General features: G+C 34.3%; 1 protein-coding gene across 1 annotated transcript; it reads left to right on the top strand.

Annotated features, from left to right (window-relative positions):
- The first annotated feature begins 4267 nt into the window (after positions 1-4267).
- LOC113700590 (uncharacterized) lies at positions 4268-8692 on the top strand. Its single transcript, XM_027221065.2, has 3 exons — positions 4268-7601; positions 7792-8181; positions 8418-8692. Exons 1-2 carry the CDS (start codon positions 4568-4570, stop codon positions 8169-8171), a joined length of 3414 nt encoding a protein of 1137 aa, XP_027076866.1. The 5' UTR covers positions 4268-4567; the 3' UTR covers positions 8172-8181; positions 8418-8692.
- Positions 8693-13577: the final 4885 nt, after the last annotated feature.

The raw sequence follows: 13577 nt of genomic DNA, 5'->3' as shown, positions 1-13577 counted from the left end.
AATTCTCCGTCATTTTCTCAATCAACTCCCACGCTCTCCAGGAGTTTTGTTCACCAGTGCTCCACCACTCGCGACGTCAATAATATTCCTGTCAAACAAATAAAGACTTTCATAAAAATATTGAATTAATAGTTATTCACTTATCTGATGTTGTGGGCATCTCATGCACAGTTTGTTGAATCTCTCCTTGTACTCATATAAGGTCTCCCCCGGCTGCTGCTTAATACCACAAATTTCCTTCCTCAAACTTGTAGCTCGGGAGGCAGGGATATACTTCTCCAAGAACTTTTTCTTCAGTTGCACCCAAGTTGTGATACAACTTGCTGGTAGATAGTATAGCCAATCTTTCGCCCAGTTTTTAAGAGAAAAAGGAAACGATCTCAGCTTTATTTGTTCTTCAGTAATCCCAGGGGGCTTCATACTAGAGCATACTACATCAAATTCTTGTAGATGCTTGTGGGGATCCTCATCTGAAAGACTATGGAAAGAAGGTAAGAGGTGAATTAATCCAAATTTTAATTCAAAATGAGTATTTTCATTTAAGTTTAGAAAAGTAATGCATAGTGGCTACTAAGTTAAGTCAGGAGCAGCCAACTCCCTTAATGTCCGATTGTTGGCCCTGGTAATTTCCTCCTCTTCAGAATCTCTAGTCTCTTTTTTTGACTTACATGTTGTCTTCTCTATTTCAGGAATATACACCAAATTTCCTGTACGAGAAGAACGAGGCATAAATGATCAAAATACCAAGAAAAAAATAAAGTAAAATAAAATAAACTTACAAAGAAACAAATAAACCAACGCCAATCCCCCGACAACGGTGCCAAAAATTGACAGGTGTCGAACCTGTGCAATAATAAAAACCTACTCAATAAAAAAATATAAATTTTCTATATAGCGATGAGCAGGGTCGAATCCATAGGAATTGGGTAGAATTTGTTTCTTTTAGAGTACAGAGTAAGAGAGATTTTTATAAAATTGGAAACAAAAATAAATAAACAACCAGTTAATAAATCGTTAATTACCATGTGAAAAGTTGGTAATTTCCTTAATGTGATATTTGTTCGAATGAAAAAGTAAAGGAACGAAGAAGATGACTTGCTTCCTAACCGAATAAGAAAACCTACGTGACTAGTATATATACTAGTCGGTTTCCTAACCGAATAAGAAAGAAGAAAAAAAATAAGGCAACCTCCGATATTCCCATGCTTCTTGTTCTTGTTTCCTAATACTAGTAAACTATTAGTCAACAAAAGGGAAAGAATTGGTTCAACACAACTTGGAATCGGATTTGTCAATTTTTTTTGGAAGCTTCCCACGTGCACACAATCCCGAGATTCTGGACTTGACAGCATGACTTCAAGAAAATCACCCTTTTTAGCATTTTTCTGCTCCACCTCCTATAATTAGGTCTAAATATCAAATATAAGTAGAATCCGACAGTTTAAACAATATTTGGCAAGGATAAATGGGAAATTAATAACAAATTACACCCTATCATTCCTGTCTTGGATTTTGGTTGAATTATCTATGGATTGTTTGTGATATTTCTTGGGTTATTTGATGTTATTATTTTGAACAAGTTATTTAGCATTTTTGTTCTTATAATCATGATTAATTGGCCATTAATTGTGATCATTTCAAGGTGTTAGATTTGCAATAAAAATTAGAATTTGATACTAATTCATGGAAATGTTAAACCTAGGAAGTACACTCACGCGAGTAGCGGTGCACTTTTGTGGTTTTGGTGGCTTGTTCCATATAATTTAATAGAAACTAATGAATCTTTGGCTAGTTTCATAGTCATGAGAATAGGTATGAATTAGTTATAGGTATAGTTAATTCACTACGAGAGTAGGTTTGACATGCATAAGACAATTACACCATAGTTAGCCAATGTAGTAGCGTTGCTTTACAAGAATAGTTAGGGATACCATGATTTCAAAATCTTTCATTTGTTAATTTTCTTCCACATTTTAGCTTAATTTTATTTCTTTCAATTTGTTGATCGTCAAAATAATAGAAAAGTTTTAGTGGTGCCGATAGCTGTGTACTCTTCCTCGTGCGATCGACCTTTAATACCTTATATTCGCTCATGATTTATATACTTGAAGTAAAGTTTAGGGTATTTAGGAAATTATAAATTTTAAATTTAACTATAAATTGAGCTCTATTATTGTATATATACCCTGTGCTCGTCAGTTGGCACCACTCAATCTCTTTTACAATTTAAAAAAATGTAAAAGAAATGAAGTGCCACATGCAATTTAATGACAATAGAATTAAATTAATTCTAGCTCTTGAATGTTCCAAACTGTCGGCAATTTTTTTCCCCGCCATAGCCTCTTTCCACGTGGAAAACCTGGCTGATGGCAATTTGCCACCGATCGTCTACTAATATTTTTTTAAAAAAAAAACACGCACACACACACACGAAAAAGACTAGCCCAACGTCTACTAATATTAAACAAACAAACACACACACACACACACAAAATACTAGCAATAACATAGTTATAGTTATTAAACCCGGCCCGGCCCGGCGGTTCGACCGGTCAACCCGGCGAACCGGCCACTAAACCGGGCCGATTCTTCAATTGGATCGTTTCTGCATATGAACCGTTGACTTTTCAACGGACCAGCGATTCAACCGGATTAAACCGAAACCCGGCCGGTTTTGTGGGCAGACCGGGTTTGAGGTAAAAATGTTTGTCCAAGCCTTTGCTTGGATTCGAACTTCAGACCTTCGGTATTGTTTGTGCGTAGCTCACCACCAGGCCACTTTGTCACTTGTTCATTAACGGCCATTCTTATGCTATATGAATGTTTGGTTAATTTAATCTTTATTTTTTTAAACTCTCCAAAACAAATGTACTTGGAATCTTTTAATAAAACTTATGACCCTTATATTCTATAAATTATAAATTAGATTTCAAAAATAACATATTACATAATTTATTTTAAAGACAAATATTGTTTTTTAAATATTTTTTTCATTTAAAATTTGTAAATAACCTAGATCATTACAATAAACATCTACACTTGAAGTTTGGTGGATTACTAATTAAATTTATGTTTTGCTGATTCTTATATGAATTAAAAATTCTATAGCAAATTAAATGAAATGAATATTTATTATGACATTAGTTATTACAATTTATCTCATATATCCTATATCAAAATTTATAAAATATAATATTTAAATATATGTAGTGACCCACTGGTTCAACCACTCACCCACCGGTTGAACCAGTGACCCGTTGACCCACCTCCTTCGCCGGTCTCCTCTCCGGGCCGAGTTTAATAACTATGAGCAATAGTGTCCAATAAACCGGTTTGACAGATGGTTTCCAATTGATCCAAAGAGCTACTACTATCATAAGCCTCACGTGCCTTTGGGACCACACAGCTTTTTGCTTGTTCAAAACTAAACAAACATATCAATGCTTCCTTTGGCATCAAGTGGATCTTAGCAAAAGAATTTTGAAGAAATCAAAGAGAAATTAAGAATAAGAAAAATGAAAGTGACAGCCTCCATAAATAAAAAACTCTACAACAGAAAAACGAGTATTGCTATAAAATATGACTATAAAGGTCGTTGCTTCATATGGTGCCTCGTTCCACTAGTTAGAAGATTAAACTTTTTGAAAAGTTTGCTCATAAAGTAACCAAAGGAAGAAAGTTAATAACATATACTACAGGAAGAAAGTGCACGTCCAGATCAGTTAATTTTGTCATGCTTTAGACATATTGGTTGTCTTTGATTTTTTCAAGTTATTGTGTTGCTTTGAGAGTTATAATACCTAGGAGTATATAATTTTTAAAGCAATCAATCAACCATCTGATAATTTCGAAATATTGTACTTACAGCGAAATCTTTTTTTGTTTTGGCCGACCACATGACTAGGGATTGGAGCTGAATTAAAATACTGAGATGGGATGCATATAAGATTACCAAAACTAGCAAAAAAATGAAAAAAAAAAAAGTTTGGAAAATTTTTTTGGGCGGAAATATTTAAAAATAAAAAGGACTCCTGAAATTATTGCAGCCCTCGTCATCTGCTCCTGTATGTTGTGAACTTTGAATTCTTGGTACAGCAATTTTTTCTCAAAGCTTTAAATTTTTAACGATAATGTTTATGAAATTCTAGGTGGTTGATATTCTTAGAATTTTATATGAGATGGACCCTCAAGGTTTAGTACAAAAGCTTATTACATGGACGTCATATGCGGGGAAAGAAACTGTCTTATGTAGATGCAAACAGGTTTATAACATGGACTTTCGTGTAGGTGTTCTGCATCTATGTCAAGTAAATTATCAAACCGGACTTTTGCACGATAGGTGAGAACATGGACTTTTACATGATAGGTGAGAACATGGACTTTTGCAAGAAAGGTGAGAACATGGATTGATGATGATAACGACAGACAGACGATTTCAGTCACCTCCAGTCAGAATTGTTTTCTTGGATCTTCAACTCTATAAATTCCTGCACAATTACGACAATGGCTATCAGCTTTACAGCAAAAGTTTTCTCAAGAATTTCATTGTGGCAGATATCCAGCAAATATGTCAATCTTGAATTATTCCATCCGTCCAGTTAATTTAGTTTCTGTGTGCTTGGCCATCCTTCACTTACTCTTAAGTTCTGGAATTAATGCTGCTAATGATCAAATGCATGCAGCATCAAGTACTGGAAGTGAAGGGAAAGCTCTTTTAACATGGAAAGCCAGTCTTGATAATTATAACCAATCTAAGTTGTCATCCTGGTCATCTTCTGCAAATCCTTGCAGGGCATGGGATGGAGTTCGATGCAACAAAGCTGGACGAGTATCGGTGATTAACATCACTAGTTCTGGCATCGAAGGTACACTAGATCATCTCAATTTCTTGTCTCTACCCCATCTAACTACAATTGATCTTTCTCAAAATGCACTCCGTGGGACCATACCATCCAACATTGGGAACCTTTCCAGACTAACCTATCTTGACTTCTGGTCAAATCAATTGTCTGGTGCTATTCCTATTGAAATCAGCCAACTTACCAATCTTAGGTTCTTGTACCTTTCCGATAACTCATTCAATGGATCAATCCCTACTTCTATTGGCAATCTGACCAACCTGGCCGAGCTAGATCTAGGAACCAACAAACTTTCAGGATCCATTCCAGAAGAGATTGGGAAGCTGAAATCTCTGACGAAGCTCTCTTTAGCTAACAGTACGCTAACAGGTAGGATTCCTCTGTCTATTGGAAACTTAAGTGGCTTGACTCTGCTGTATCTTTTCCAAAATTATCTTTCTGGGCCTATTCCCAAAGAAATTGGGAACTTGACAAAACTAAAGGAATTAGATCTTTTTGGGAACCAGCTATCAGGACCCATTCTAGAAGAGATTGGGAAACTTAGATCTCTTACTATACTTACTTTAGCTAGCAACACGCTCACAGGTCCGATTCCTCTTTCTTTTGGAAACTTAAGTGGCTTGACTCTACTGCATCTATTCCAAAATAATCTTTCTGGGCCTATTCCCAAAGAAACTGGAAACTTGACAAAGCTAAATGATTTAGATCTTTCTTGGAACCAGCTATCAGGTCCCATTCCAGAAGAGATTGGGGAGCTCAGATCTCTTACTAAACTCTCTCTAGCCAACAACCCCCTCACAGGTCCGATTCCTCTTTCTATTGGAAACTTAAGTGACTTGACTCTGCTGTATCTTTTCCAAAATTATCTTTCCGGACAGATTCCTTCTGCCATAGGAAATTTAACCAATCTCATTGACTTGCGACTTTCTCAAAACAACTTATATGGGGCTATCCCTCCCGAATTGGGAACATTGAAGCTACTAGCTTATATTGATATTTTCCAAAACCAGCTAAGTGGTGCTCTGCCCGATGGATTCAACAATCTTACACATTTAAATGAGCTAGGGGTGTCTCAAAATAATTTTTCCGGCCATTTACCCGAAAATATTTGCATTGGTAGCTCACTGACGTGGTTCACAGTATTTGAAAATAACTTTGTCGGTGCTATACCAAGGAGCTTGAAAAACTGTTCTAGTTTACGAGTTATCAATGTCGCTGACAACCAACTGTCAGGAAATGTCTCTGAAGAATTTGGCATCTATCCATATGCAGATTATATTAATTTAAGAAATAATATGTTTTTTGGTCAGTTGTCTTGGAATTGGAGTGGCTATCTGACTTTGACAGAGTTGAGGATCTCCAACAATAATCTTTCGGGCAGAATACCAGCTGGGCTTGGAGAGGTACCTCGTCTGCAAAAACTTCATCTCTCTTCAAATCACTTGCATGGAAAGATCCCTAGAAGTTTGGGGAAGTTGACTTTGTTGCTTGAGCTTAAGCTGGATAGCAACGACCTTTCAGGCAATATACCATCAGAAATTGGTCAGATGTCTAGACTTTTAAATCTTAGTTTGTCGGCCAATAATCTTAGTGGCTCAATTCCAGAACAAATAGGCAATTGCACACAGTTGCTGGATTTAAACTTGAGCCAAAATGCACTCATCGATAGTATTCCTTCTCAAATCGGAAATCTTCCCTCACTTGCAACTCTGGATCTCAGCCAAAACATGCTGGACTCCAAATTGCCACCAGAGCTAGGTGAGATGAAAAGCATTGAGACGATGAATCTTTCGTATAATAGGATATCAGGTTTCATCCCAAAAAGCTTTGATCATTGCTTCAGTTTGATTTCCGTTGATATATCCTACAATCAATTGGAAGGTCCTCTTCCTAACATTAGTGCATTTCAAAATGCTCCATTCGATTCCCTGAGAAACAATAAAGGTTTATGTGGCAATGTTGCTGGATTGAAACCATGCTCTCAATCAACTCAAAAGAACACTAGTAGAACGACAACCAAAAGAATGATCTTTCTAGTTGTTGCTCCAATACTAGCAGCAACCATATTTCTTTTGGTCGTGGTTGTGGGCATCTTCATTCGTGCAAGGTCACATATGAGAAGCTTGGAGAATAAGCCTCAGGAATTCACTAGAAATATGTTCTCTGTCTGGAGTTTTGATGGGAAAATGGTCTATGAGAACATCATTGATGCAATAGAAAATTTTGACCCCAAGTATTGCATCGGAGTGAGAGGATTTGGAAGTGTCTTTAAAGCAGAGTTGCCAAGTGGTCAAGTGGTTGCTGTCAAGAAACTTCATGAAACGGATGGTAGTGCCTTGAGGAGGCCAAAAGATTTCACCAATGAGATCCGTGCGTTAACAAATACAAGGCATCGCAACATCGTGAAGCTGTACGGATTCTGTTCACATGCACAACACACTTTCTTGGTTTATGAATTCTTGGTAGGGGGAAGCTTGCTGCACTTGTTGAGCAATGATGAAAAAGCGGCCATGTTCGACTGGATCAAGAGGGTAAACATTGTTAAAGATGTGGCAAATGCATTATCTTATATGCATCAGAATTGTTCACCTTCCATTATTCATCGAGATATATCTAGCAAAAATATTCTGTTAGACTCTGAGCATCAAGCCCATATTTCTGACTTTGGAACTGCAAGAATCTTGAGGCCTGATTCATCTCATTGGACATCATTTGCTGGAACATATGGATATGCTGCTCCAGGTATACTCTTCTTTGCTCAAAGAAATCTAACTTGTCTCTTTACCTTCTCTTTTTCAACTAATCCATAATTACATAATGCTAGCATGAGCAAAGCAATTTATGCTTTTGGATTATGATTCAATACTCCAAAGGGATTCATCTGCACCATAGACTGAAGTGATTTTTTTTTTTTTTTTTTTGTGAATTGCAGAACTTGCTTATACCATGGAAGTAAATGAAAAATGTGATGTTTATAGTTTCGGAGTATTAGCTTTAGAAGTGATTATGGGCAAGCATCCAGGTGATTTCATATTATCAACATTGTCGGCATCATCATCTACTTCAACAGTATATGATATACTGTTGAAAGATATTGTGGATCCTCGACTTTTATCTCCGAGTAAGCAAGAGTCAAAACAAGTGACCTTGGTGGCAAAGCTGGCCTTGTCATGTATAGAACCCAATCCTCAATTGAGGCCGACAATGAAGCATGTGTGTGTCCTGCTGTCGAAAGAAATACCTTCTCAAGTCAACGTATTCCCAATGGTTACAATTGGACAACTTCTGGACCTTGAAATAACAAATGTTTGAGCTTCTCTGTGTATGTATCTTTCCTATCCTCTATCCAAAATTCCAAATTTTGTTGTTTGCAGCTGTAAATTTGGGGTAAATTTTACTTCGATCTCTCGTCAAAAAGTATAGAAATGCAAGTGTCAAAGCAAAGGTGAATTTATATTCAGAGTGTTACTTGGAATGAATTTCATATTTCAAAACTTGGTGAGCATAACTGCAAATCTTCTAATATTTGGATCTAATACTTTGAACATTTTGAGCCAGGCTTTGGCAGTGGAGCACAAAAGAAAGCATCGGGGTACTTCGCCCGTGATAGAGAAGTTTAGAAGAGTTTTGTGCATCAGGAAAGGCATAATGCTGGAGCTATGATATAGCTAATGCTTGTATAGAAAATTTTATTTGGATGTATGATCAATAAAACCAAATTATCTTCTAGTTAAGGAAAGTGGTATTTGCATAAACTTCTAATTAAGAAAATTATTAAACTCTTCTGTTGTGTGTTTCAGAAAAGCAAATATAGCAACGATTATAATGCGACATATATATAGTCTTTAGTTGTGCACTGGACCTGGTTTGAGTGTATATAGTCTTTTGTTCCAACTAGATTTTTTAATACTTATCATTCTCACATGTTAGTATGTGACAGCATAAGAGACTCCAACAACTAAGACTAGGATGATGTCTTTTTTTTTTTTCTAAGTATTGAATGCATAAGGTTCATAATTGGGAGAAGCTGTAACTGTAGGCGGATGACCTCCAACAGTTGCAGGGAAGTAATTGGATCTACATGTCAAAAAACAGAAATTTGAAAGGAAAACTATAGGAGAAAAAAAAGAAGTGTTACAACAATTCATCATTATTTTACTATGTTTACTTATTGGCTAACATGTTTGATTAGTTATGAATGTCTTGTTTCAAATAAGGAGAGTAATACATATAAATGCATCTCTAGAATCATACTGGGACTAATGTTTTTAACTCACTATATGTGTGTACTTATTAAGATATTTATGTGTTTTTTGGTAAAATATTAAAGAAAGTTAATTTTATTAAATGTCATCTATAGTCACTTGATTGTGGAATTTCCTAGAGATAATAGGAATGAGGAACTAGAGGATGAGGTTTTTTGGCTAGCTCAAGCGTTTCTATTTTAATGAGTACAGGATTTGATTGCAATGTTTCTTAGAATCATGTTTATGGAGCACATTTATTCCCACTGCTAATGATGTTTATGTCACCCACCAAAAGTGCTTAGATTGAATTGTAGGAACCGTATGTGAAGTTTTTTTCGATAGAAATGCTTTTCATCATCTTCTTTTGAATTTCAAAGTATTTGAAAGTTTACAACCAATAAAATCGAGTTGCAATTGCTTAATTCAGAATGACACATTGGATTGACCTGTTACTCTTTGAATAATTATTTTAAAAGATTTGGAACTTCTTAATTATTTATAATGTTTGAATACTGAGTTCCAATGCAACCTAGTTACTGATCCATTACTGTGTAGTATCATAATCTTAATGCACACTATGTTATTGGACATTTCATCCTAGAATCAGTCAATCTTGCTGGACCTATAATTGCCAAAACTATTAGCATCAATTTTCAGCTTTAAGGAAGTAATTACACAAGCTAAACAGGAATTAAAAGATAAAAAAATATATAAAACAAAATCTCAATTTTCTCCAAATACAAAAGAGGTGGAAGGGAAAAAATAAATAACAAGAAACAAAAATGATGGAAGGGAAATATAAAACAAGTAAATAAGAAAAAAAAATACCAAATTTTTTGACTACAAATATCATTATAGGTTTTTAAAGCAAATCTTTAATCATATTTTTTACTTCTAATTTATCTATTTTTTAATTTCAATTTCTTCTTTTTCATATTTGGAGGAAAAAAAAGGAGTGAAAGGGTAAATTTGTCAATTTATTATAGCTTGACTTTAACTTTTTACTATTGACCTTTAGTTTTAATAAAAAATACTAATAATGATACTTTAACCCAAACTATTAGGGGGTTATATAGGTTGTTTAGATCATTGGGGTTTATGTGATAAATCACCAAACTATAGGAGGTAAAAGGTAATTTATCCTAAAATTCTTGTTTGCCCTCCTAGAACTAACATTCTTCAGGACATTCCAATTAGCATGTATACTCATACTAAAGGCATCTCGTGCCAGGGCTGCATAGGCAAGGCCCCTAGAAACTTAGTTGAATACATAGTAACAAATCATTTTGGTACATAACGAATAGAGATATAGGAGAAACATTGAGTATCAAAACAATTAAAAATTTGTTGTGAAAAAAAATTCCATCCATGAAGTTAGTCCCCTATTTTTTTTTTGTAATTTGGACAAAGATTTGTTAACCAGCATTATGTGTTCACAATGGTACAAAAAAAGAAAAGAAAACAAATCCATTATCAGTGCATTGTCGGTTTAATAACAATATAATTTTTAGTTGTAACTAAACAAAAAGCAATCATATTATTTCTAGCACTTTAATAATTAGAAAAAGTTTAGAAAGTCACCGAAACATATCATAGTCTTCAACATCAATAAAAACATACAAACTTGGACATTTTCTTTCTTTTTGAGTGAAAAAGCGAGCTAATCAACTCATGTAATTTCTGCTTAATAGTAACAAATAGGTGAGACATATAAAAAAACTATGAATTGCCATATTTCCAGATCTACATATACAAATTTGAAACAACCGTTAGTTTGATAGCAAAAATGTCTTCTTAATTAAAATTGAATTTTCTAATAATAGTTTATCGAGCAACACTTTAGGTTGAAAGCCTCAATGCTAACTTCCACCACTAACTACAATCCTTTGACAATCGCAATCATTTCAACTAGTTAAAATATAATATCAAACGAAACTCTATCAACTCTTTCAGCCAAATAATAATGATATGTCATGTTCCATGCCTAGCAATTATCTCAAACTCTAATTACATTATCTATCATTAGGGACAATAAAAAAGAATAAGAGTACAAAGTCATATAGAGCCGTTTAAACAAAAGATTTTGAAATCTAATTTTACACTTCTTTTATTCTCAAGATATTATTTGTTAAAATTTAAAACTTTGAAAATAAACTACCTATCATAGATACAGGCTAGTAATTCAAAATGAAGAGATATGAAATATTTTCTTCACATCCAAAATTACTGGCCCCAATAATTATTTTACACATCATCCACTTTATCCAGTAAATAAGCACTTTTCATTATTAAGAAACTTTATATAAATCAAATATCAAAATATAGTTATCTATCCATAAATTAAGAGACTTTGATTAATTTTGAATTCAGCACGTCTCACCATTGCCTTTCTAGCCATCATTTATCTTAGACTTTCACTTGTCAGATTCTTCCCCCTCCACTCTAGCACTATTATCCTCTTATCAAATAACAATTTTAATAAATAAAAAATTAAAATTGGAACGAATATGTATAATGGCATTTATTATTTTATGGGGGAAAAGTAGTTACAATTCTTTTATTGTCAACCTAAAGATTCTTCATGTAATCACCACCAATCCTCATTTTAGCCTTAGGGAGTTTTTAAAATAAAAATAAAAAAGACCAAAAAGTAAATTCAGAATAAATAAAATTTAAAAAACTTAAAAAACACGTTTCTTTAGATTTAGTGGGGGAAAGTATTCACAGCATCACATACAAACTTCAACTTGTCTCTTTTAGGGGAAAAAAGAAAGTCAAATGAAGGAGAAAACTGTAAGAAAAGAAATAAGCAAAGGTTTCTAATCAAGAGATAAAAAGTAACAAAAAATATTAAATAGTACATACCAAAGAGTGACTTTAAGAGGAGAAAATCATGAATCATGATTATTGGACTAAGTAAGAAAGGAAATGTCAAACTTTTCCTTCAACTCCTATAACAAAACCATTTATTTAGTTATATATGGACAAAATTGAAAGAAAATTCATCTACTAATCCAATAGAGAAAAAAGCAGAATAAATGATTAGAATGAAGGAGAAAAAAAAGAAAGAAGTACAATGTGGAAACTAAATGAAAAAGTTGTAGTGTAGGAGAAAGGAAATAAGGTGATAAAAAAAAGAAAGAAAAAAGAAGAAAAAAAATATGAAGATAACTTCCTCAAAAGAGAGATGTGCCATGTGTCAAAATGAATGAAAACCACTTGACAATCAATGGAATTGTTACAGTAACTCAACTTTCTTCTTATATAATAGACAGATATATTGCAATACATGCAGCAGAAAAGGAGCAAATTGAATATATTTCAACAATCTAACTAGTCTAACCCCCTATTTTTAAAAAATACACATCGTACGAGTTATCAAACATTAGTGGCTCCTAAATCCATTGGCCATCAAATCCCAACCTTTCTAGATGTAAACTCGTACTCTAAAAGACAACATCATAATGCACACTATATTATTGGACATTTCATCCTCAAATGAGTCAGGCTTGCTAGAACCATAATTGCCAAAAGCGTTAGCATCAATTTTCAGCTTCAAGGAAGTTATTATACAAAGCTAAATAGCAATTAAAAGATGAAAACTTGAAAATCAAAATACATTATTCACTCCACTTTTAACAGTAAATTTATAGTGTGTGTGTGTGTGTGTAAGTCTACGAAATGACCATCATACATTCCCTCCCTTAGTGAGTGGGTGAACGCAGGATTTTGGACAGGGACGGTCATCCAAAAGGCTGCCTTGAACGATTCTCTCACAAAACTAAAGAAGTGGCCATCATCAATCCACGTTGACAAGGTTCAAAACAGAGTTGTTTTGATTAGTGAGCAGGGAAAAAAAATACTAAAAAAATATGTGTGAGCCTAACGCCTCCGTTACCAACCATTGAAACTCTATTCCACAAAATCCTGCCCAAATTGACTCGCTATGACTACTCATTTTAATTCTTCAAAAGAAGAACTCTTTTTAGTCTCCCTCCAAAAAGTCATCAATATTCATCCACAACATTAGAACTAAGACGAAATACATCAGTGAGTAGGAAAGTTGCAAACAAGGGACGGAAAAAGAGCAGTCAAAATACACTTAGGAAAAGGAAGAACTACCTATTGAAGGAGACAGTCTTGGAGGCCTAACATCTATAAAAACTTGGGGAAGGTTAGGACTGAACAATGAAGCTAAAGATGATAGAGTCCGAAGCAATGACACCCAATCGCATCTATGTAAATGCTACAGGTAACAATATTGCAAGCCAATGACATAATTTTCGTTGTTTGGTGAATGGCATCCCATGATTTTATATCATGGTTGTGGAAACCCTATGGATGTTAGAAATTAGATCTGTTAATGGCCCATATGGGAGAGTAAAGTAGAGAGAAATTTTGCACACCAATTGTTTGCAAAAATGAAAAGGAGAACTTCCAAATCAATTAGTAGGAGGAGTTGTTAGGAAGG

Source organism: Coffea arabica, chromosome 1e, assembly GCF_036785885.1.
Source record: "Coffea arabica cultivar ET-39 chromosome 1e, Coffea Arabica ET-39 HiFi, whole genome shotgun sequence".
Taxonomy (NCBI): domain Eukaryota; kingdom Viridiplantae; phylum Streptophyta; class Magnoliopsida; order Gentianales; family Rubiaceae; genus Coffea; species Coffea arabica.
This window is presented reverse-complemented; position numbering and strand designations above follow the sequence as displayed.